We start from the raw sequence: 24,953 nt of genomic DNA, 5'->3' as shown, positions 1-24,953 counted from the left end.
ATGAATGGCACCCTCAAGGATTGAGCTCATGACTCCAGGTTTAGCAGGCCAACGCTCAAACCACTGAGCTATCCCTCCCCCCATGATTCCTTAGGGGCTGCTGGAGACATTTGAAATCTCTGCTTCATGATTATGAGCCGTTTATCATAAAACAGTTCTTAATTTACATTTTCATGACAGTCACTAGACGTTGCACAGAAGCTTATTTCCCCTAGGACATATTGCAGTTATCTTAGGTTAGAATCTTCGCCTCAAGGTGTCATTTGTTTCAGAGCAAACAGTTATATTAACATGGCTGTTATTATTGTTTTAGGTGTTTGTAACGTCGTAGATTGGGGTCTGCCTTCGTGTTAATTCAAGCATTCTACACTCAAATTACTTCTCTCAAGTTATTCTAGCCGAAGTGAGAGTGGGCATACTGCACAATAACACTGAAGTTGCTGGGTCGACACTGGCATTGCAGTCACTCATGTGGCACTAAGACTTCTGGAGGCACTTCCCGATGTTCTTAGCACAGCAGTAAACTTAGCTGTTCCATTAATTCTTTCCCAGTGAACTGTGGGAGAACTTGTCTGTCCTTTCTGGGCACACAAGGGAAATTGTGGGAAGGTACTGGAGGAGCAATGGCACTCGATTGCTGGAAGCCTGCATCCACACTGCAGAGTGGTCATGTTGGCATTTAACTTTTGCTCACCCAAGTTTTAGCCTCCTCTTGGTCCAGCCAACTAGAGTGAAGGGGTTTTGTGGGTGAATGGGACTTGAGTTAGGGGCAATGTGTGAGTTTTAACTCAAGTTAAAGTTAATCTAAATCTACTGTGCTGTAGTTTGAACCCACTGCCTCTTGTCCTGCCCTCTGTGGCAAGAGAGAACACTTTTCTCCATCTTTCTTATGGCAGCCTTTCAAGTATTTGAAGACAGCTGTCATATCTCCCCTTAATCGCCTCTTTTCCAAACTAAATATACCCAGTTCCTTCAGCCTCTGCTTGTATGGTTTGCATTCCATCCCTTTGATCATCCTTATTGCTCACCTCTGGATACTTTCCAGTTTCTCCACCTCCTTTTATACAGTGGTGACCAAAATTGGACATTGTACTCCAGCTGAAGCCTAACCAGCACTGAGTAGAGCAGTACTATCACCTCTCAGGACTTGCATGCTATACCTCTGTTAATGAAACCTAAAATTGCATTTGCTTTTTTTGCAACGGCTGTTGACTCATGTTTTAGTACCCCACACTCCCAGATCCTTCTCAGCAGTGCTGCTGCCAAGCCAGTTATCTGCCATTCTGTATTTGTGCATTTGGTTTTTCTTCCGTAAATGTAGCACCTTACATTCATTTTGCTGAATTTCATTTAGTTGTCTATAACCCAGTTCTCTAATTTATCAAGATCCCTTTGAATTTTAGCTCTATCCTCCAATGTGTTGGCAACTTTGTGTCAATTTGGTCAATGTGATCTCTATTCCTACATCCAGATCAATAATAAAGACGTTACAGAACAGCAGACCCAGAAAAGATCGATGTGAAACCCCACTTGAGATCTCCCTACAATCTGACATTCCATTAACAGTTACTCTTTGTTTGCAATTGTTCAATCAATTATGTATCCACTTACTGGTAGTTCCACCGAGCCCACATTTCTCTAGCTTACTTATCAGAATGTTATGTGGGACTGTGTCAAAAGCCATGCTGGAGTCCAGGCATTCCTCCTAACCACCAAACCAGTTACCCTATCAAAGAAGAAAATCAGGTTGATTTGGCATGATTTGTTTTTTGGTAAATCCATGATGGCTGCTAGTGATCACCCCTTCATCTTCCAGGTACCTGCAGATTGAATGTTTTATACATTGTTCTAGTAGCTTCCCAAGTATCAAGGTGTGGCTGACTGGTCTATAGTTCCTCAGCTCCTCCTTTTTCACATATTTAAAGAGGGGCACTATGTTAAAGGTGAGCACTATGTTAGCCCTTTTCCAGTCTTAACCCCTCTGTTCCATGAGTTTGCAAATATTATTGCCAGTGGCTCTGAGATTTCTTCAGTACCTTTCAGCTAATTCCTTCAGTACCCTGGGGTGAACAGCATGAGGCCCTGATGGTTTGAATTCTTTCAAATTGGTCAGAAGATCTTTGCATCCTTTCTCCTTTGCTAGTCGTCTGGTCAAATGTTACTTTTTGTAAGAAGACTGAAGCAAAGTAACATTGAGAAGCTCTGCCTTTCTATCATCTTCCATTCCCAGCTCACCTTCTCCACTGAGCAGTGGACCGACACTGTCCTTGACCTTTCTTTTTTGTCTGACATATTTGCACAACCCCTTCTTGTTGTCTCTCACATGTCTTGTCATCTGTAACATGTTCCTTGCTTTGGTTTTCCTGATTTTCTCCCTGCACACTCGTGCTATTCCCATGTATACTTCCTTGGTGACAGCCCGTCCCTCCTTTTCCTGTATGTATGGTTTTTAGATAGCTAAAAAGCTTCTTGTGCAGCCACATTGGCTCCCTCTGACTCTTCTTATCTTTCTTTTATGTCGGAATAGCTTGACGTTGAGTCCCTAGTATTACATCTTTTAGGAACTGCCAGCCCCCTTCGACTCATTTTCTTCCTAATTGATCTTTCCCTGGGGGTTTGCCTGCTATTTCTGAGTTGGTTGAAATTCACCTTTCTGAAGTCCAGTGTCCTTGTTTTGCTGTCCTCATGTGTTCCTCTCCTTAGGATCTTGAATTCTATCAGATCATGATCACTTCCTACCAAGTTCCGGACCCCCTACACATTCTCAACTAATTCATCCCTGCTGGTCAAAACCAGATGCAAAATGAATCACCCTGAAGTTGTTTCCTCAACAATCTGAATCAGAAAGTTGTCCCCTACACACACTAAGAGTTTACAGGATGTATTATGTTTTGCAGTAATAGTCTTCCAACTGATATCAGGGAAGCTTTTTTTGCCTCGGTCTTCACAGACAAGGTCAGCTCCCAGACTGCTGCACTGGGCAGCACAGTATGGGGAGATGGTGAGCAGCCCTCAGTGGTGAAAGAACGGATTAAGGACTATTTAGAAAAGCTGGACATGTACAAGTCTGGATACAATGCATCCAAGGGTGCCAAGGGATTTGGCTGATGTGATTGCAGAGCCATTGGCCATTATCTTTGAAAACTCATGGCGATTGTGGGAGGTCCTGGACAATTGGAAAAAGACAAATATAGTGTCCCATCTTTAAAAAAAGGAAGAAGGAGAATCTTGCGAACTACAAACCTCACCTCTGTCCCTGGAAAAATCATGGAGCAGGTCCTGAAGGAATCCAATTTTGAAGCACTTGGAGGAGAGGAAGGTGATCAGGAACAGTCAACATGGATTCACCAAGAGCAAGTCATGCCTGAACAACCTGATTGCATTTTATGATGCAATAACTGGCTCTGTGGATGTTGGGAAAGCGATGGACGTGATACACCTTGACTTTAGCAAAGCTTCTGATACAGTCTCCCATAGTATTCTTACCAGCACATTAAAAAAGTATGGCTTGGGTGAAAGAACTATAAGGTGGCTAGAAATCTGGCTAGATCGTCGGGCTCAGCAGGTAGTGATCAACAGCTCAATGTTTATTTGGCAGCTGGTATCAAATGGAGTGCCCAAGGGGTCAGTCCTGGGGCCGGTTTTGTTCAACATCTTCATTAATGATCTAAATGATGGGATAGATTGCATCCTCAGCAAGTTCGCATATGACAGTAAGCTGGTGGGAGAGGTAGATACACTGGAGGGTAGGGATAGTGTCCGGAGTGACCTAGACAAATTGGAGAATTGGGCCAAAAGAAATATGATGAGGTTCAGCAAGGACAAGGGCAGAGTCCTGCACTTAGGACAGAAGAATCCCATGCACTGCTACAGGCTGGGGACTGACTGGCTAAGTGGCAGTTCAGTAGTAAAGGACCTGGGGCTTACAGGACCTGGATGAGAAGCTGGATATGAGTCAATGGTGTGCCCTTGTTACCAAGAAGGCCAATGGCATATTGGGCTGCGTTAGTAGTAGCATTGCCAGCAGATCGAGGGAAGTGATTATTCCCCTCTATTCGGCACTGATGAGGCCACATCTGGAGTATTACATCCAGTTTTGGTCCCCCCACTCCAGAAAGGATGTGGATAAATTGGAGAGAGTCCAGCAGAGGGCAATGAAAATTATTAGGAGGCTGGAGCACATGACTTATGAGGATAAGCTGAGGGAACTGGTCTTATTTAATCTGCAGAAGAGAAGAGTGAAGGAGGTTCCAAAGAGGATGTAGCTAGGCTGTTCTCAGTGGTGGCAGATGACAGAAAAAGAAGCAATGGTCTCAAGTTGTAGTGGGGGAGGTCTAAGTTGGATATTAGGAAACACTGTTTCACTAGGAAGGTGGTGAAGCATTGGAATGGGTTACCTAGGGAGGTGGTGGAATCTCCATGCTTAGAGGTTTAGTAGGACCCATAAACTTATGATCCTCAAATGGCTTCCCTTGTGCAGCTCTTTACACTGAGTTTCCAGAAGATATTCACAGTTCTCATCATTGCTGGTGATATTTGACTCTTTCACAAAGTCAGAAAATCAGGAAGGCCACTTGAAGAAAATGTTTAGTTCATGATTTTAATTACAAAGAATCTTTGTAATTAAAAAAAAATGTTTTGTACCAACAACTCCTGGTCTCCTTCTCCTCCACCTTCCCCTAGGACTGCAGCCAGCAGCAGAGAATGGGAGAGTTCTTTCTGCCACTCAGCAGTGACTCCTCTGGGATATAGATAGGGTGTGAAAAAAATCTTCTCTGGTCCTCTTGTGCATGAGGTGGGTAAGAGGGAGATCCGAAGCACAGTCTCAATTGTGTGTGTGTGTGCACAAGTATATATAATAATCTGAGTGTGTGCATGTAGGGACGTAACCCTTCTACCAGGGGCATCAGCAACTGCAAGGACTGGATCAGTATCTAGGGGCTCCTCTTGACATTAAAAAAAATCAGCTCAAGCCCCATCCAGAAATCTGGGAAAACTAACCACTACCCTGGGGTGCCTCTAAGAGGCAATACTTTCCCACTCACAAGCACCGAGTCTGTGTGGAACAAAATAAATCTATTATTAAGAGGGAGAGGGAACTCCACAGTGATTCAAAAGTGTGCAAACTGTAAGTAAACAGCTGCCCCACAATAGCCTGGGCAGTGTCCATGGTCTCAGGGCTGGTCCACACTAGGGGGGGGGAATCGATCTTAGATACGCAACTTCAGCTATGTGAATAACGTAGCTGAAGTTGAATATCTAAGATCGGATTACTCACCCGTCCACACCACGCGGGATCGATGTTCGCGGCTCTCCGTGTCGATTCTGGAACTCCGTTGGGGTTGATGGAGTTCCGGAATCGATATAAGCGCTCTCGGGGATCGATATATCGCGTCTAGATTAGACGCGATATATCGATCCCCGAGCAATCGATTTTAACCCGCCGATACGGCGGGTAGTCTGGACGTGGCCTCAGTGTGTGAAAGTCCAGCAGGTGAATGTCCCTTTAACATGCCACTCTCTTTCCCTTTGCTGCACTGTTCTCACGGCTGGTTGTCAGAACTCAGCCATGTCACAGACTTTGGGGGCATTCCTGTGGGTTCACCTCCCATTCCTGAAGAGGGCAGGGTTGCTGCCACAGCTCATCCTGGCTGACACCGTTATCTCTGCCACTACTCACTGCTGCTGCTTGCTGCCCCTTCTGCTTCTAGATATGCTGCCAGCACAGAGCCCAGTTCTCAGTAATTTCAGCAGGCAGTGGGGAACCTCACTGCTGTTTCATCCTCTGCATTGTCTTACATTCAACACTGTCCCCACACAAGGTCTAAAGTTCAGCCCCCCTAGACCTTGCTCAGCAGTGATTACAGCTCTGGTGAACCCTGAGTAGGAATAAGGACTTCAAAGTGAATCTGACCAGCTTTACCTTTAAATACTGAAGGTGGTAGGATAAATAGTGTCTAGGATTCTTTAAACACAGTCCGTAGCAGTAGACGGGAACACTTGTTCCTTGTCCCCCAGTGGCCCCAAACAGCCAAAATTGAACATTTTGGCAAAGCAGGTCTGTCTGCTGAGCACATAGCAGAGTAGATGTGTCTATGCAAATACAGTCTTTTCCTTCAGTTCATCAACAGATGGCCGGGGAGAGCTCAGTCATATCCTGGCTTATAGAGGAAAGGCTGTATCTTGTTTGGAAAATTCCATATATTGACAGCAGAGGAGGGAGAAGCACTTTTCCAGGGGGCTGCAGGGGATTTTGCTCTACAACATCATTAATATGCTGAAAATATAGCACAGAGATTCTGACACACACTGCTGCGTGGCCATTGCAATGCAAAAGGCAGAGCCTGTTTGAGCAGCCAGTCTGAGATCATGCCTCTTCCAGCCAGGTCCTGACTCGTGAACAAAATGTGGCATTCCGGAAAAGGAGAGAGGTCAGGACACTTATCTGATGAACTAAACAGGATTTTACTGCAAGAAGAATTGCAGAGTTCTCACAACTGATTTTGGTTGTATTCCTCAGCTCTATCCCAGGAGCATTTTCAGGGTGTCAGCAGCAGTAGCAATGTAGGTACTTTCCTTCACCAGGCTTCTACACTTCTTGAAAATTCCTTAGGGATCTCATTGCATTCTATGCTCCTTCAAAGCTGGGATCTCTTGTTGCTGGCCCTATAGAGGGAAGTTTCTCAGTTACCTTGAAAGTCCTAGTAATCTTGAACATATTTCTGCACTGCCAGGCCTGTCCTCAAATTCACAGGTAGACACGGACAACCTTCGGCATTTTCCTGTCATCTTACCCCAACACCTGTTGCCCAGAGTCTGCCTGTCTGTCTACATTCCTATATTGCATCCTCCATCATAGTATCTGAGCACCTGATGGTTGGTTCTGAAGTCCTGAAGCAGGCACTCCAATGAAACAGCTTTTCCAAAGGGTTAAACGTGTGTTCTTCACCTATAGTTTTACCTTTGCATCTAAAAACAAACTGCATCAGAACTCAATTAAAAAGGATGTCAAACATTTTTCTCGGATCGTAGAATCATAGAATATCAGAGTTGGAAGGGACCTCAGGAGGTTTTCTCGTCCAACCCCTCTGCTCAAAGCAGGACCAGTTCCCAACTAAATCATACCAGCCAGGGCTTTGTCAAGCCTGACCTTAAAAACCTCTAAGGAAGATCCCACCACCTCCCTAGATAACCCATTCCAGTGTTTCACCATCCTCCTAGTGAAAACGTTTTTCCTAATATCCAACCTAGACCTCCCCCACTGCAACTTGAGACCGTTACTCCTTGTTCTGTCATCTGCTACCATTGAAAACAATCTAGATCCATCCTCTTTGGAACCCCCTTTCAGGTAGCTGAAAGCAGCTCAAATCCCCCCTCATTCTTCTCTTCTGTAAACTATACAATCCCAGTTCCCTCAGCCTCTCCTCATAAGTCATGTGCTCCAGCTCCCTAATCATTTTTTTTGCCCTTCACTGGACTCTTGCAAATTTTTCCACATCCTTCTTGTAATTTGCGGCCCAAAACTGGACACACTACTCCAGATGAGGCCTCACCAATGTTGAATAGAGGGGAATGATCATGTCGCTTGATCTGCTGGCAATGCCCCTACTTATATAGCCCAAAATGCCATTAGCCTTTTTGGCAACAAGGGCACACTGTTGACTCATATCCAGCTTCTCGTCCATTGGAACCCCTAGGTCCTTTTCTGTAGAACTGCTGCCTAGCCAGTCGATCCCTAGTCTGTAGCAGTGCATGGGATTCTTCCATCCTAAGTGCAGGACTCTGCACTTGTCCTTGTTGAACCTCATCAGATTTCTTTTGGCCCAATCCTCTAATTTGTCTAAGTCCCTCTGTATTCTGTCCCTACACTCCAGCGTATCTACCACTCCTCCCAGTTTAGTGTCATCTGCAAACTTGCTGAGGGTACAGTGCACGCTATCCTCCAGATCATTAATGAAAATATTGAATAAAACTGGCCCCAGGACCAACCCTTGGGGCATTCCTCTTGATATCGACTGCCAACTAGACATTGAGCCATTGATCACTACCCGTTAAGCCTGATGATCTAGTCATCTTTCTATCCACCTTATGGTCCATTCATCCAGCCCATACTACTTAACTTGCCAGCAAGAATACTGTATCAAAAGCTTTGCTAAAGTCAAGGAATAACACGTCCACTGCTTTCCCCTCATCCACAGAGCCAGTTATCTCATCATAGAAGGCAATTAGGTTAGTCAGGCATGACTTGTCCTTGGTGAATCCATGCTGACTGTTCCTGATCACTTTCCTCTCCTCTAAGTGCTTTGATTCCTTGAGGAATTGAGTCCTTGAGGACCTGCTCCATGATTTTTCCAGGGACTGAGGTGAGGCTGACTGTCCTGTAGTTCCCCGGATCCTCCTTCTTCCCTTTTTTAAAGATGGACACTACATTAGCCTTTTTCCAGTCATCCAGGACCTACCACAATCGCCACAATTTCCCAGAGATAATGGCCAATGGCTCTGCAATCACATCCACCAACTCCTTTAGCACCCTCAGATGCAGCACATCCGGCCCCAGGGACTTTTGCTTGTCCAGCTTTTCTAAATAGTCCTGAACCACTTCTTTCTCCACAGAGGGCTGGTCACCTCCTCCCCATGCTGTGCTGCCCAGAGCAGCAGTCTGGGAGCTGACCTTGTTCGTGAAGACAGAGGCAAAAAAAGCATTGAGTAGATTATCTTTTTCCACATCCTCTGTCACTAGGTTGCCCACCTCATTCAGTAAGGGTCCACATTTTCCATGATCTTCTTCTTGTTGCTAACATACCTGAAGAAACCCTTCTTGTTACTCTTAACATTTCTTGCTAGCTGCAACTCCAAGTGTGATTTGGCCTCCCTGATTTCACTCCTGCGTGCCTGAGCAATATTTTTATACTCCTCCCTGGTCATTTGTCCAATCTTCCACTTCTTGTAAGCTTCTTTTTTGTATTTAAGCTCACCAAAGATTTTTCTGTTAACCCAAGCTGGTCGCCTGCCATATTTGTTCTACACATTGGGATGGTTTGTTCCTGCAACCTCAGTAAGGAGTCTTTAAAATACAGCCAGCTCTCCTGGACTTCTTTCCCCCTCATGTTGTTCTCCCAGGGGATCCTGCCCATCAGTTTCCTGAGGGAGTCAAAGTCTGTTTTTCTGAAGTCCAGGGTCCATATTCTGCTGCTCTCCTTTCTTCCTTGAGTCAGGATCCTGAACTCAACCATCTCATGGTCACTGCCTCCCAGGTTCCCATCCACTTTTGCTTCCCCTACTAATTCTTCCCAGTTTGTGAGCAGCAGGTCTAGAAGAGCTCTTCCCCTAGTTGGTTCCTCCAGCATTTGCACCAGGAAATTGTCCCCTACACTTTCCAAAAACTTCCTGGATTGTCTGTGCACTGCTGTATTGCTCTCCCAGCAGATATCAGAGTGATTAAAGTCTCCCATGACCAGGGCCTGCTATCTAGTAACTTCTGCTAGTTGCCGGAAGAAAGCCTCGTCCACCTCATCCCCCTGGTCTGATGATCTATAGCAGACTCCAACCACGACACCACCTTTGTTGCTCACACTTCTAAACTTAATCCAGAGACTCTCAGGTTTTTCTGCGGTTTCATACCGGAGCTCTGAGCAGTCATACTGCTCTCTTACATACAATGCAACTCCTCCACCTTTTCTCCCCCGCCTGCCCTTCCTGAACAGTTTATACCCACCCATGACTGTGCTCTAGTCATGTGAGCTACCCCACCAAGTCTCTGTTATTCCAATCACATCATAGTTCTTTGACTGTGCCAGGACTTCCAATTCTTGCTGCTTGTTTCCCAGGCTTCTTGCATTTGTGTATAGGCACTTAAGATAACTCGCTGATTGTCCCGCTTTCTCAGTCTGAGACAGGAGTCCTCCCCTCTTGCACTCTCCTGCTCGTGCTTCCACCCAATATCCCATTTCCTCAGGACTTTGGTCTCCTTCCCCCAGTGAATCTAGTTTAAGGCCCTCCTCACTAGGTTAGCCAGCCTGCTTGCAAAGATGCTCTTCTCTCTTCGTTAGGTGGAGCCCATCCCTGCCTAGCACTCCTCCTTCTTGGATCACCATCCCATGGTCGAAGAATCCAAAGCCTTCTCTCCAACACCACCTGCGTAGCCATTCGTTGACTTCCACAATTTGATGATCTCTACCCAGGCTTTTTCCCTGCACAGGGAGGATGGATGAGAACACCACTTGCTCCTCAAACTCCTTTATCCTTCTTCCCAGAGCCACGTAGTCTGCAGTGATCCGCTCAAGGTCATTCTGGGCAGTATCATTGGTGCCCACGTGGAGAAGCAGGAAGGGGTAGCGATCTGAGGGCTTGATGAGTCTCGGCAGTCTCTCAGTCACATCGTGAATCCTAGCTCCTGACAAGCAGCAGATCTCTTGGTTTTCTCAGTTGGGGTGGCAGATAGATGACTCAGTCCCCCTGAGGAGCAAGTCTCCAACCACCACCACCCTCCTCCTTCTCTTGGCAGCGGTGGTCGTGGAACCCCCATCCCTAGGACAGTGCATCTCATGCCTTCCAATCGGTGGAGTCTCCTTCTGCTCTCTTCCTTCAGATGTATCATCTAGTCCACTCTCCGCATTAGTACCTTTGGAGAGAACATGAAAATGGTTGCTCATCTGTATCTCCATTGCTGGTACATGGACACTCCTCTTTCTTCTTCTGGAGGTCACATGCTGCCAGATTTCTTCACCATCCCTCAGTCCCCTCTGCGCAGCCTGCTCCAATTCTTCAGAACGTTGGGCCCATAAAAACATATCCTGACGTCTGTCCAGGAAATCTTCGTTTTATCGTATGCAACGCAGGGTCTATACTTGTTCTTCCAGACCTCGAAACTTCTCATCCAGTATGGAGACCAGCTTGCACTTTGAACAGACAAAGTTGCTTCCGTCCTATGGCACAACCTGTACAGGTTACAACAGCTGAACGCTCACCTTCCATAATTTCTCCCTTCTAAGAACTTCCTCAGCTGTCGCAGCAACTCACAGAAGCCAGCGAGATGGAAGCCTTAGTGGGCTCTCCCCAGGCAAACTCCCTCTGTTAGCCTCTGCTGTTCGCCGCTCAGCTGGTTTGCTACTGACTGCCTTCTTATAACAGTCAGGTCCTGTCCTCCCCGACTCTGATCTTTAGGGTACAGATGTGGGGACCTGCATAAACACTTCTAAGCTTAACTACCAGCTTAGATCTGGTTTCGCTGCCACCATCCAGATTCCTCAGTCTGGAACACCCTCTTTCCTCCCAAAACCTTCCCCTCCCTGGGTAACCTTGAGAGACTTTTTCGCCAAGTTCCTGGTGAACTCTGATCCAACCCCTTGGATCTTAACACAAGGAGAATTTAACCATCCCCCCTCCTTTCCCCCACCAATTCCTGGTGAGTCCAGATCCAATCCCCTTGGATCTTAAAACAAGGAAAAATCAATCAGGTTCTTAAAAAGAAAGCTTTTAATTAAAGAAAGGTAAAAATCATCTCTGTAAAATTGGGATGGAAAATACTTTACAGGGTAATCAGATTCATATAGCCCAGAGGAACCCCCTCTAGCCTTAGGTTCAAAGTTACAGCAAACAGAGGTAAAATCCTCTCAGCAAAAAGGAACATTTACAAGTTGAGAAAACAAAAATAAGACTATCACGCTTTGCCTGGCTGTTACTTACAAGTTTGAAATACGAGAGACTGGTTCAGAAAGATTTGGAGAGCCTGGATTGATGTCTGGTCCCTCTTAGTCCCAAGAGCGAACAACCCCCAAAACAAAGAGCACAAACAAAAGACTTCCCCCCACCAAGATTTGAAAGTATCTTGTCCCCTTATTGGTCCTTTGGGTCAGGTGTCAGCCAGGTTTCCTGAGCTTCTTAACCCTTTACAGGTAAAAGGATTTTGGTGTCTCTGGCCATGAGGGATTTTATAGTATTGTACACAGGAGGGATGTTCCCTTCCCTTTATAGTTATGACAGGCCTACTCAAGGCCCACCTGGAACAAAGCACTCCCAATTCACACTTTTCAAACAAACAATCAAGCACACGGTCAAACTGACAAACTGTCCCCTGCAACAGACACTCAGATACTCACCAACACAGCCCCCCTAATGCAGCACTTAGCATACCTCCTCTCGGACAGATCCCAGGCAAACTTCCTCTGTTAGCCTCCGCCGTTCGCCGCTCCACTAAATTGCTTTGGAGCCTACAGAAGCCATTCTGTGCCTCACTGGTATTTCTGACTCCTAGGTATGCCCTGTTCTTTCTTTGGAACCTGCCAAGATCTGGGTATTTTGCTGTTACTCTCTTTTTTTCTTAGGAATTTAGTTCTTTGCTGTCTTCTTCTTCATTATTTCTGAACATCCCTAATAGAGCACCGACTGTGTGCATTGCATCTGCCCTTTACCTATTAGATATACAAGGCACCAAACACTGTTATTTTTTCTATTCATCTGACTCATTCTGGAAACCCTGCATAGGACCCTACAGAAGAGAGTATTGTGCCCCTCCATATGCAGATAGTCACTCTGGGTCAGGCAAATAACAGTCATAAGAAGAGCCATATTGGGTCAGACCAGTGATCCAGCTAGCCTAGGATCCTGTCTTCCAACAGTGGCCAAAGCCAGATGCTTCAGAGAGAATGAAAAGAACAGGGCAATTATTGAATGATCCATCCCCTGTTGTCTACTCCCAGCTTCTGGCAAGCAGAGCCTAGGGACACAGAGCATAGTGTTGCATCCCTGCCCCTCCTGGCTAATAGCCATTGATGGCCCTATCTAGCTTTTGAACTTATCTAGCTCTTTTATGAACCCTGTTCTAGTTTTGGCCTTCACAACATCCCTTGGCAATGAGTTCCGCAGATTGACTGCATTGTGTGAAGAAGCACTTCCTATTGTTTGTTTTAAACCTGCTGCCTATTAATTTCATTGGGTGACCCCTATTTCTTGTGTTATGGGAAGGAGTAACTAATACTTCTTTATTTACCTTCTGCACATGATCTTATAGAACTCTGTCATATCCCCCCGTTAGTCGTCTCTTTTCCAAGCTGAAAAGTCCCAGTCTTTTTAATCTCTCCTCATATGGAAGCTGTTCCATACCCCTAATCATTTTATTGCCATTCTCTGTACCTTTTTCCACTTCCAGTATATCTTTTGAGATGGGGCAACTACATCTGCACACAGTATTCAAGATGTGGGTGTACTATGGATTTATATAGAGAACATAAGAATGTCCATATTGGGTCAGACCAATGGTTCATCTAGCCCAGTATCCTATCTTCTGATAGTGGCCAGTGCCAGGTGCTTCAGAGGGGATGAACAGAACAGGCAATCATCAAGTGATCCATGCCCCTAGAGGCATTATGATATTTTCTATCTTATTATCTATCCCTTTCTTAATGGTTCCAAACATTCTATTAGCTTTTTTGACTGCTGCTGCACGTTGAGTGGATGTTTTCAGAAAATTATTCACAAAGACTCCAAGATCTCTTTCCTGAGTGGTATTAGTTAATTTAGACCCCATCTTTTTGTATGTGTAGTTGAGATTATGTTTTCCAATGTTCATTACTTTGAATTTATCAAATTGAATTTCATCTGCCACTTTGTTGCCAAATCACCCAGTTCTGTGAGATCTTCAGTCTGCGCTGGACTTAACTATCTGGAGTAATTTTTTATCGTCTGCAAATTTTGCCACATCACTATTTACTCCTTTTTCCAGATCATCTATTTATTGTCCATAAGCTTGAAGGCTTTCCCTCCGTGGCTTTTGTTCAGTATCAAAAAATAACTACGTTCCTGCTCTCTGCCAACCGAATTTCCCTTCCTTGAGGATTATTTATTCAAGTCATAATGCTGAATTGGTGACATCACAGTCAGTGCATGGCAACAGACTGTGATACTGCAGTGGCATCAGCACAAGGGGCCACAACTGGCTCCACCTCAGGGCTGCTCTTGTTAACAGGACCACTTCCTCTCAATATTTCCCTCACTTGCAGTTAGGCTCATAATTATTTGCATCCCACAGAGGGCTGGCTCCAGGCATCAGCAAAGGAAGCAGGGGTCTGGGGCGGCCAATAGAAAGGGGGGGCACTCCATTGGTTATTGAGGTGGCACGTCCAGGTCTTCTGCAGCAATTAGGCAGCGGCATCCTTCAGCCTCTCTCTTCGTCTTCGGCAGCACTTCAGCAGTACCTCAATCGTTTTGTCTGGTTTTTTCCTTCGCTGCTTGGGGTGGCAAAAAAGCTGGAGCTGGCCCTGATCCCACAGGCAGAATGGTTACCTGGGAAGCAAAGAATGTCGTCTCTACATTACATCATGATGTGTAAAAAGGTAGAAAGATTTTTCAGTTTGCCTAAAGCAGTAAATCGCCTAGATTTAGCATTGTTTAGGGTTCTTTTTTAATACTATAAATGGATATGTTTGGAAAGGTTTTGAATCAGAAGACAGCAGATGGGAATGAAACTGACTTAGTCATTCAGTGTTTGACTAATTGGTGACCCTGTGCTCTTCTGTCCTCTTGACAGATTTTCAAATATACTGTTGCAAGATGTACTGTGAGTAATGTTAGTCCCAGGCTGATATGCCACAAGAGAAATGGGGCCTACCTGTGGGGAGAATGTGCATGAAGCTATAGAAATATTTTATTAAAATGCAGTAGAGTTGGTTGATGCAATGGCTCCATATTTGTTTACTCACACAATACAGCAAGAGTCTGTACTGAGCATACTGGCAATTGGCAATGAACAATAACAATGCTTGTACGCCTACTTTTGACTAATATTTCAGACCTGAGCTGATCACAGCCTTGACATATTTCGGAACAGTTCCCCTCTCACCCAGTTTCCTTTGGCAACATGACCGCCTCCTGAATAGTGAGTGTTTTCATAGTGTGTCTTGGAGTCAGGACTTGGGATTTGTACAATTAGCACAACTATGCCACTTCAAACAACAACAAAATGCAGCCATCTTAGAGTGTCAGTACTGAACTGTTTTGAATCTGAGTAATTCTAACGGCAGAAATTCGTTTGTAGGGATCACATAGGAAAATGACTCAGTAGGCTGAGCACATTGGCAGGACCAGTGCAGGCATGATAGGCTGAAGGAGGGGTGCTACTTCATGCCCCGAAGGCAGCATTCACTCGGGAGCAGGCAGTGTCTCATCTTTTGACTAACTTGTCATCTTTTTTTTTTTTTTTCGGTTAATCAAGCTGAACTTTCTCCCATCAACAGGTTCTAGATGTGAATCAATCCCAGGATGCAACATGTCTCCCCAGCACCAGCTCTGATAATGATGGCCACACAGAGTGTGCCCCCTCCCCCTTACCAAGACAGCCAGCAGGTGAGTGTGCTCCAGAGCTCACATCCAACACCACCCTTCAAACATGCAGCAGCAGTGAGGCTTGGCCAGGGGCTTTCCATGCATTTCCACTCACAGCCTTTGTAGAAGAGTTTGGAGTGTTGCTGAAAAAACAGCAGGGGACTTAGCATCAAAGAAAAAATTCCTTATGAATTGGTATTGCTGCCAAGTGCAAAGCAAAATTGATTCTGGCAAGAAATGGAAGAATCTCACATTGTTATCTAGAACCAAATGCAGATGAAGTTGCAATGCATTACTAGATTTTGTTCTGTGCCGTACTCTAACCAAATATATCCCCAAATGCCAAATCCCCTAGGCCGCATATTATCAAAGGTATTTAGGTGCCCAAAAATACACGTTGGCACCTTCTGGAAGGTTCAGACACACCTGAATAAGTTTGTAGCTTGACTCCCATTGACTCTAATGGGAGCTATGGGACTAACCTATTCATGTGACTTTGTAAACCCCACTAGACAACTAGCTTCATCTTGAGGCACCTTTGGAAATCTGGCCTGGCCTAACTTTAGACTCCCCAGTTTGAATATGCCACCCTGGAATCTTTTGTGCCAGAGTCCAGAACACAGTTTGGGAGACAGTCAAAGGCATTTAGATTCCTAAGTTCCTAAATCCCTTTTGAAAATGCCATTTAAGCTCCTAAATCAGTTAGATGTTAGGATGACACGGAGCACAGGAACACCTAAATCACTTTACAAATCTGAGCCTTACACTTCCAAAAGTTCTGCCAATAGTGTCATCTGATATTTTTCCCAAGAGGGAAGAGGTGTAAAGAGGGTATACAGAGAATGGCTGGTTTCACAATGTGCTTGATCTGAAAGAACTCACTCCAAGATAGCGTGAAACTTCACCCCTAGAATGGGTGGAAGTGCTGTGACTTTGTGACTGTTGGTCCTATCTTTTGGTGCCTTTTTAAAATTGTTACTTTTGCATCTAATCTGTTTGAGGAAGGAAGGGTGAGTAGTGAATAGTCATCATATGACCTTTTTAATTCGGCCTGGATTTCAAAAAGGAGTTTCTTTACCACACACTGGGATAAGAAGGCAAAGTGCTCAGCTCTCTGTAGCTGGCATATACAGTACTTGGGAGAAAAGGGCTGGGGGAGAGGAGCTGGAGGCCTGCCAGCTGAAAGGAGACGCTGTTGTGTTGCTGAGTTAATTCTCTCCTTGAAGAACTATAAAAGATACAAGCTTAGGCCTGGTCTACACTGGGGGGGGACAAGGGGGGGGCGTCGATCTAAGTTATGCAACTTCAACTACGTGACTAACGTAGCTGAAGTCGATGTACTTAGATCTATTCAGCACGGTGTCTTCACTGCGGTGAGTCAACTGCTGATGCTCCCCCGTCGACTCTGCCTGTGCCTCTCCAGGTGGTGAAGTACAGGAGTTGATGAGAGAGTGCTCAGGGTCGGTTTATCGCGTCTAGACTAGACATGATAAATTGACCCCCGCTGGATCGATCGCTGCCCACCGATCCAGTGGGTAGTATAGATACCCTATGAAAAGACAGCTGTGGTGTCTCAGCAACTCTGACACATACCTGCATCACACCATGTCAATCCCACTGAAGTCCTCAGATAGCTAAAACAAGTGCTTTTCTGTAGATAGGTCTAATGCAAAGCTGGCTAAGGGATCAGCCTGTATTTCAGAAGGCAGGACCAGTACGGCAAATGTACTGGAGTTGGATGAATACTACAAAACATGTGCTGGCATTTGCACTCTGATTTCAAAGTGAATTTTCTTTGGCGCGGCTCAAGCCTCTTCTATAGTCTCTTTCCAGGGACTTTTGAGCAATGTCATATTCACTGACAGAAAGTTACAGTAAAGCTGAAAGCTCAACTGCTCACACCAGGCTGGAGTATTTTTAATACTATGCAATGGGGCAGCAGAGATGTAGTTCCCAAAGCCCCTCCCCAGTTAAACTAGCCAAACAAAAACCTGAACAAACCCTTAACCCCTGGGCAGCACATTCACAGGCAGTTACTTTGTGCCAGCATGACAGCAGAAAAATGAATGGGCCACTCTGCGCTCATCTAGAAAACATTACAATAAGCTGATGTTCCTAGGAACCACTTCTCAAGGAGTGCCTGAGGGACACACAAAAGGAAGAGTTTGATTTTTGCAACCCCCCTAATCCTGTTTATCTGCTCTTTCTCCCTGAGGTGCTACTTCAAGCCCTGCTGTTGATTCCATCAGTTGCACTCACCCCAAAAGGCACAGGAGACAAAAGCATGTGGCTTATGCACCCAATATCAAACAACCAACACAATTCAGATTTTGCATATCAAGCATCAAATGCTGCAGCAAATTCTTCATAATAAAGCCACAAAGTTCACTTTAAAAAAACAACCCTGCAACATGAATTGAATAAGTGTGGGGAATGACTGAGTATGAGGAAACTGTGATCCACTCAGAGGGAAAATAATTTATTTGCTGTGAGTTATTTGCTCAGCCCCACTGTTAATGAACTTAGACTATCTAGTTCAAGCCAGGAACAGAACACCAACATTGCATTCTGATATTTACCAATCAGGAGCTAGATTAAGTAGACCACATAATGCTAAAACATTAGTATTTGACTATGAGACCCATTGGACCAAGAGCTTGTTAGGAGGAAATGTATATGTAAGGAAATCTCAGAGCTTCTTTATTTTGATGGACCCTGGGTGCAGCAGGTGGCAAACAAGTCTAGGGGTACTATGGCAAGATGGAAGTGGGTCCAGAAATTCTTCTTTTGTAACATAGGGTCATAGTATGGAAAAAGTTGATAACGGCTAGATTCAATGCACTGAAGCCACTAGAAGGTGGAGCTCTGTGAAATATTCATAACAAAACTAAAAATGAGTTTGTGGCATTTCTATGAAAATAGAACTTGGCAGTGGAAGACGAACGTGCTGAGCATGCAGTGAAGTGAGTGTGGCAGTCGGCATGAAGTGAGAAATAAGCACAGTGTTGTCACCACTCTTTGGATGCCCATGCAAATGCTGAGCTGGTTTCACAGTGCGTTTTCTAGTTGCAAACTGGGTTGGTTGGGACAAGTCATATAGTTTGTCATATTGTATTATTTCTGTTTCCCTGATTTAGCTGCTTTCCAGAGGCCTTGTTGACTGTTTCTCAGAGTGCGGAGCAAAGTTGTACTTAGGAAGATGGCCAGGAAGATGGTTCTTTTAGTGTCACACTAATAATTAGACAGCTTGGAGTCAGAGCTGGTGGAGGTGGAAGGGTTCAAATCTGGACCCCTGGTAAGGTTCCTCCTGAGGTTCACCTTCAGAGTTAAGGCTAGGCAAGGGTTGGGTTCAAATTTGATGGCGCTGGGTTCATGCCATCCCTGACATCCAGGGACCTATCTGAACTGGCTCTGGAAAACTCGCCTGGATTTTATGCACCAAACCAAAAATCAAGTCCTTCTCCTCTCTGCCCCAAGAACCCAATATTTTGCAGAAAAACAACTTTTCAAGGAGGTGAAAAATGCACTGAATGAAATGGTAAAGTCTTCTCCATTCAGTTCTGCATACTTCTGCTCTCACCCCACATCATGTGCATAGCACAACTTGTAGGTTAACAAGCTAGAAATATGAACCCTTTAACTAAATACAAGCTAGGGGAAGAAACCATAAGAAAATGTAAACAATGTTTTGATTCATTTAAAAGATTTTGGCAATGTATCTCAGGGAAAAAATACTTCCTGTATAATGTGGCTCTACGGGTTAGAACAAATCTCTGTCCAAATGCAAATAAGGATTTAGTTGTTATAAAGAATGTCTGCCAAAGCACCCAAAAGTCTTGGACATGGAGTTTTGTGACGCTATTTAGATTCAATTGCTGCGTAATACCAGGGGTGCTTCACAATCTGTGCTGGGCTCTTTGGGCCAACACACCTAACTTTTCTAAAAGCAGCTGCGTTAGTGGCTCTATTATTACAGTGACTGAAAAGGCAGCATTTCCATCCATGGTGGAGCTAGGTTGGGCACAGAGCTTTGTGTTCAAAGCTGAATCAGGAGATTCAAATCTGATAGTGCAGCAATCTCAACAGCTGTCTAGTAGGTTTTAACCCAGTTTTGACAGGTGCCTCATGACATCAGCTTTCCTGAGATACTGTCTGCTTGCAGCTGGATGCAGAGAACAGGCCCCTCTGTGCACTGGAGCTAACCTGGAACCAGCCTGCACAGAGAAGGTTCTGGTGAAGAGCCTTGAATTGGAAGCCAGGGCCTCCTCCCTAAAAATTACAGGGGTTTGGAGGTGAGGGTTGGGTTCTGACCCATCAGTATTTATGTGTTTTACTCTTTAACTTGTCTAATCCACTCTGTGATGTGGCTGGGAATAAGTCATATAAAAAATACGTGACCATCTAAACAGATGAGAACCACAGAGGCAGTTCAGCTCCTGGAAAACTGGTAGGTTTCTTTTTGTTTATCTACAAAGGTGTCATTCTTGTTGTCTCAGGGTTGACTGCAAGGCACGACAGTGAGTGCACACAAGAGGGGTGTGTATTCCAACCACCAGCGTGTTGCGTACTACTCTTAGCCCTCGTCCAGACTAACCCGCGGCATCGGCGGGTTAAAATCGATAGCTCGGGGATCGATATATCGCGTCTAGTCTGGACGTGATGTATCGATCCCCGAGCGCGCTTGCATCGATTCCGGAACTCCATCAATCCGAACGGAGTTCCGGAATCGACACGGAGAGCCGCGGACATCGATGCCACGCCGTCCAGACTGGTGAGTACCTCGATTTTAGAAATTCAACTTCAGCTACGTTATTCTCGTAGCTGAAGTTGCGTATCTAAAATCGATTTCAATACCTAGTCTGGACGTGGCCTTAGCTACCTTAACATGCGCTAGCGAACTTTTAGTGCATGCCAGCTAGGTCTACATGGACAGCTAACATGCAACACAGTGTGGTTTAGAATTCACACTCTCTAGTCCATATCAACACACTTGTAGACAAGCCCGCTATCTCTCTCATCAGTTGCAGTGAGTGGAGCTCATTCAGATAATGTATTCAGTGAATTTAGAGCTAGTTTTCAAACAATTCCAGAATACTTGTCTCTCTCATCAACAGAAGTTGGTCCAATAAAAGACAGTACCTCACCCACCTTATCGCGCTCTGATTCCATTTTCAGTTATTTGCCCATTTTTATTCTCTGAAGTTTGTTCGTAGTCACCTTAGTTTTTTCTCATGTAAGTTAATTCCGTCTCTCACAGGCTCTGGTCACTCTGGGGAAGCTGAATACCTTTACTGCATTTAATGCAATAAGTGTTTTGTCCTTTTTGGAAAAGAAAGTAATCACTTAGCTTGCTGTGCTCTTTGTTTCATCTCCCACTTTGATCTGTTTTGTTTCCCTCCCCCATCTTGCTCCCTTGCATGTTCCCTGCTCCCTGCACTTGTACATACTTCCCTGACATCTAGTTCCCCTGGTTTCCAGGACTCTCACTGTGGCAGTTCCCATTATTCTTCCCAAGTGACAGCTCCTCCTCGTGGTAGTTCCGGTCCTTGGCGATGCTTTATGTTTCTCCTCCCACTCTTGTGTAGCAATGGCCTCTAGGCGAGGCAACTTGGCATGTTCCTGCTCCTTGTTTCCTAGCTGCTTCTTCAGGCTTCCAGGCTTTTACAATTAATTGGAAACAAAGAGGATCCTGTACTATGTGACCTCCCAGCGTTTTGCAGGTCACCAACAGTGATACACAGAACACAGTTTGGGAACTAGTTCTGCTTGGCCAGCACAGCAGAATGTGTGGGGCTGAGTGGGCCGCAATCTGCTGCGGGTATAGGCAAATAGAAAATCATTGTCCTCCTGGAGCAAGAGAAGAGCACAAAACCTCCAGGACTACTCTTGGGGTGGTGCAGTTTATGCCCCAGTCCTTGCTCAGGCCTTTGGGAGTTTGCAGCAGGAGCTGAGCTTCTTTGAGAATGTGGCCCTTAGTGGTTAGTGTGGGGCTGAAAATAAGGAGTTCTGGGTTCTGTGCCCAGCTCTGCTAGTGACCAACCCTGTGACCTTAGGCACATCCCTGTGAAGCTGTTTCCCCTCCTGCAAACTGGGAGGCGGAGATCCCTCATTTGTGGCTAGAGGACAGGTGACTGTCTGCCTGTCCATACTGATCACTACAGAGGAATGAGACAGCAGATAGTCCCACAGGGGATGAAGACAGCAGAGAGCTGCTGCATTTTGCTGCCCAGCTTCTGGCTGCCTCTTCCAAACAAGCCCATCCGTCAGTGACCTTCCATGAACTCTTTTGCACAGACAATTACAACATGTAAAGTAAGCAAAGACATGAGCTCCCAGGCTCTGCGGTATGCTTAGGACATAAACAGAATGCTTCCCTTTCCATTAGTTAAGGGTTACAGTTTTAAACTGGAGGGGCCCATTTCCTCAGACTCTAACAGCTTATAATTAAATGTTCACTGGGTCTGAGTTGCTGGAATTCCTCCATAATGGCTGTAGTCAGCAGCTGGGAGATGTTTAGGGCCGGAGAGATTAGTAGGTAGCTGCATGAGACACCCAAACATTACAAAAGAATGTAGATTGGAGGTGAGGCGTGAGAAGAGCCTTATTTAATTCACATTATACTGTGGATTAACAAATCACAGCTGCTGAAACGGACTTTCATGGCTAGTCCGGCTGCCAAATGCTCTTGTGTCCCAGGAGAAATCAATCGCTGCTTCCAACATGCATTTCTGTGTTGGCCCATGTGTGCCAAGCTGTACTGACACCATTTCAGCCACCGAGCTGGAGGCTCCAACCGCACATTTATGGTAATACCTGCGTTCAGTGGGAAGCACTTCAAGTTGTTCCAAAATGTGATGCCCAGTAAGAACTTGATTTGCCTTGGTCTGAAAACATCTGAGTTTCTACCGTAAATGACCTGCTTAGTTGGTACAAGAATAGGAACATCCCTTTTGCCTCTTTGCTAAGAACCAGTTTGTTCATTTCAAGCATGCTTTGAAAGTTTGGTTCATTCCTTGGATGGCTCTGGCTACAGCTAGAGCAGCTGATATAAATGAATAGGTATCCCTGGGATACTTGGAGACAACTCATGAGTTTTACAGATGAGAACACTTACGTCTGTGTGGGGGGATGCATGTGTGTGTGCATGAACATATCTGTTTGTGCACAAGCATGATACAGACACGAGTGTGTGCATGCATGTTTGTGTGTGTATGTGCATGTGTGTGTTGGAATTGTCCTAGGTGTCACCAGTGTTGTCAGATGTTTGGCCGCGTGTGTGTTCTCCCGTGTGTTCTACCATGTGCTGTCCCAGCTCTGTGCAGACAGCTGGCACAGCAGACCTCAAGCAAACCACCCAATAAATTTACAGACCTGGCTCATAGAAAAGGCACTTGGTCAGGTTTATTGCTGATGAAGCACAGTGCTAAGGCCCTGGCTTAATGGCTACAGGTACACTAACACATGTATGCTTGTGACAATGGACCGGCTCAGATAGTGGTGGGACTTTTCGCTATCAAACAAAGACACTCCCTCTGAGATACACCTTTATACACCAATACAAACAAGTTACATATTACCCTTGAAATATCAGGGTGCAAGCCTCTGACATATTAGGGTGCCATGGTCCACCCATTGCCTTGTACCTGTAGGTATGATCAAAACATCTCTATTCATCATGCTGTTATCCTGACCTTATCCTTAAGAAGGGTCAGAATGTTCCTGTTATCTTTGGGGAATATGTTTATAGGGGTGTTCTGGTACCACCCTTCTGGAATGTGTTTACATGAGTGTTTTGTGCCTAGCACCTCTTAGGAGTATGTGTTTTTGTAATATCAGCCCTATGCTTGCCAAATTCTGTGAGCAGGGCCTGCCTCTTGCTTAAAACTTAACTTTGCTTTATATTATCAAGTTTTGACCGTTACTTTAGTTCAAGCCTCAGGCCTCATACCAGGCCTCTGATACAAGGGCTTAGACTTTCTTCCTACTACTCTCATCTCATCTCATTTCAGAATTATTATGTATTGTAATCCAGCAGCCAAACGCAGACTAGGTGCCCAAGAGTCCCTTCCCTGAAGAGTTTACAGTTACAGAACTCACGTAGTAACAGATGGAGGAAGGGAATGGACCGTCCTACAGTAAATGTGAAGAACTAGGCCAAGGCCAACCAACATGTGTAACAGATATTGTGATACATATAGGAAAATTAAATTCACATAAAAAGAATAGTGGGACATTCTTCCAGAGGGGGTGGATGTGGGTGCATGGGGCTGAGGGGGATGCACTCCTGGAACTTTATGTGTATTCGTGGTGGCAAGATTGTCTCATGAAGCAAGCTCAGGAGCCAACTGGACTTCCAGAAAAGATTTTTACTGGCTACAAGATGGACAGAAGGGTATCTTAAAGGTACATTACAGAGCTGAAACAGATCTCAGTTAAAGCTAGAAGCATGAACCCCATTATCTAGGCTCTGGTGACATCCAATGGTGAAATCATTTAAACTTACCTCTCCAGTGATTACTCCCTTCTGTGAGTCCCTCTGGGAATTCCTGCTTCCCCAAAGACCTCACAGTATACAAAATTCTCCCATGTCACTGGTACCATTATTAATCCCATGAACTGCAGTGATATCATTTGACCTGCGGCATGGCATTCCAGACATGGGATTAATTCTGTCCATGGTGTCACAGAGTGCTGTGCTCTGGGGTATCACTGGAAAACTAGGACATGACAATGGTTTTGACAGAGAAAGACAGAGAATGTTTTCAAATATGTAAATTGAAGGGTCTCTCATTAGCTAATGGGGATTTCTGAACAGATTACCTGTTGGACATGCCATCCTTCACTTCCTGTCCTAATTTGTTTTGTGGTGGGACTGTGCACTGTTACACCGGTGGCATTTCACTAGCAAAGTGACTCTGTTCAGTACCAGATAAAGAGATGCCTGTCTAAAGTTCATAGTGTGTATCAGGTTAAGTTTAGAAATCACTTTGGGATGGAAGGTGCTAGAGAAAAGTCAGATCACTTGCAGATCACTCACATTTCTGAGCTTTTAGCTCAATGTTCACATTAGCCTTACAGCTCATAGACTCATAGACTTTAAGGTCAGAAGGGACCGTTATGATAATCTAGTCTGACCTCCTGCACAATGCAGGCCACAGAATCTCACCCACCCACTCCTGTAACATACCCCTAACCTATGTCTGACTTATTAAAGTCCTCAAATTGTGTTTTGAAGACCCCATGCTGCAGAGGAAGGTGAAAAACCTCCAGGGCCTCTGCCAATCTGCCCTGGAGGAAAATTCCTTCCCGACCCCAAATATGGCAATCAGTTAAACCCTGATCATGTGGGCAAGACTCACCACCCAGCAAAGAATTCTCTGTAGTAACTCAGATCCCACCCCATCCAACATCCCATCACAGACCACTGGGCCTACTTACCTGCTGATAATCAAAGATCAATTGCCAAATTAATTGCCAAATGCCATATATGCATTTGGATTGAAGATCATTGTGTGAATGGGGAATGTCTTTGGCAGGTGCTGTGATTGGAGGGAAAGGGCCCTTTGGCCCACAGAGGAAGTGTAGCTAGCATGTCTTTGGCTAACACATATGTGGAGAACGGTACAGTTAGGGAC

At 45.1% G+C, this 24,953-nt stretch overlaps 1 protein-coding gene across 7 annotated transcripts in view; it reads left to right on the top strand.

Annotated features, from left to right (window-relative positions):
* LOC115637298 (homeobox protein PKNOX2-like) overlaps positions 1-24,953 on the top strand; it is a 504,816-nt gene that overhangs the window by 323,998 nt on the left and 155,865 nt on the right. For 6 of the 7 annotated variants that reach the window (XM_030538438.1, XM_030538437.1, XM_030538441.1 and 3 more), the window contains one exon: positions 15,231-15,339. The exons of the other annotated variant lie outside the window; for it this stretch is intronic. In XM_030538438.1, the coding sequence (XP_030394298.1) occupies positions 15,256-15,339 (84 nt within the window). In that variant the 5' untranslated portion in view covers positions 15,231-15,255. The remainder of the gene's footprint in view (positions 1-15,230; positions 15,340-24,953) is intronic. 7 annotated transcript variants of the gene reach the window in all.

Source organism: Gopherus evgoodei, chromosome 19 (assembly GCF_007399415.2).
Source record: "Gopherus evgoodei ecotype Sinaloan lineage chromosome 19, rGopEvg1_v1.p, whole genome shotgun sequence".
Lineage (NCBI taxonomy): Eukaryota > Metazoa > Chordata > Testudines > Testudinidae > Gopherus > Gopherus evgoodei.
The sequence above is the reverse complement of the archived record's forward strand: the minus strand, read 5'-3'. Positions and strand labels throughout refer to the sequence as shown.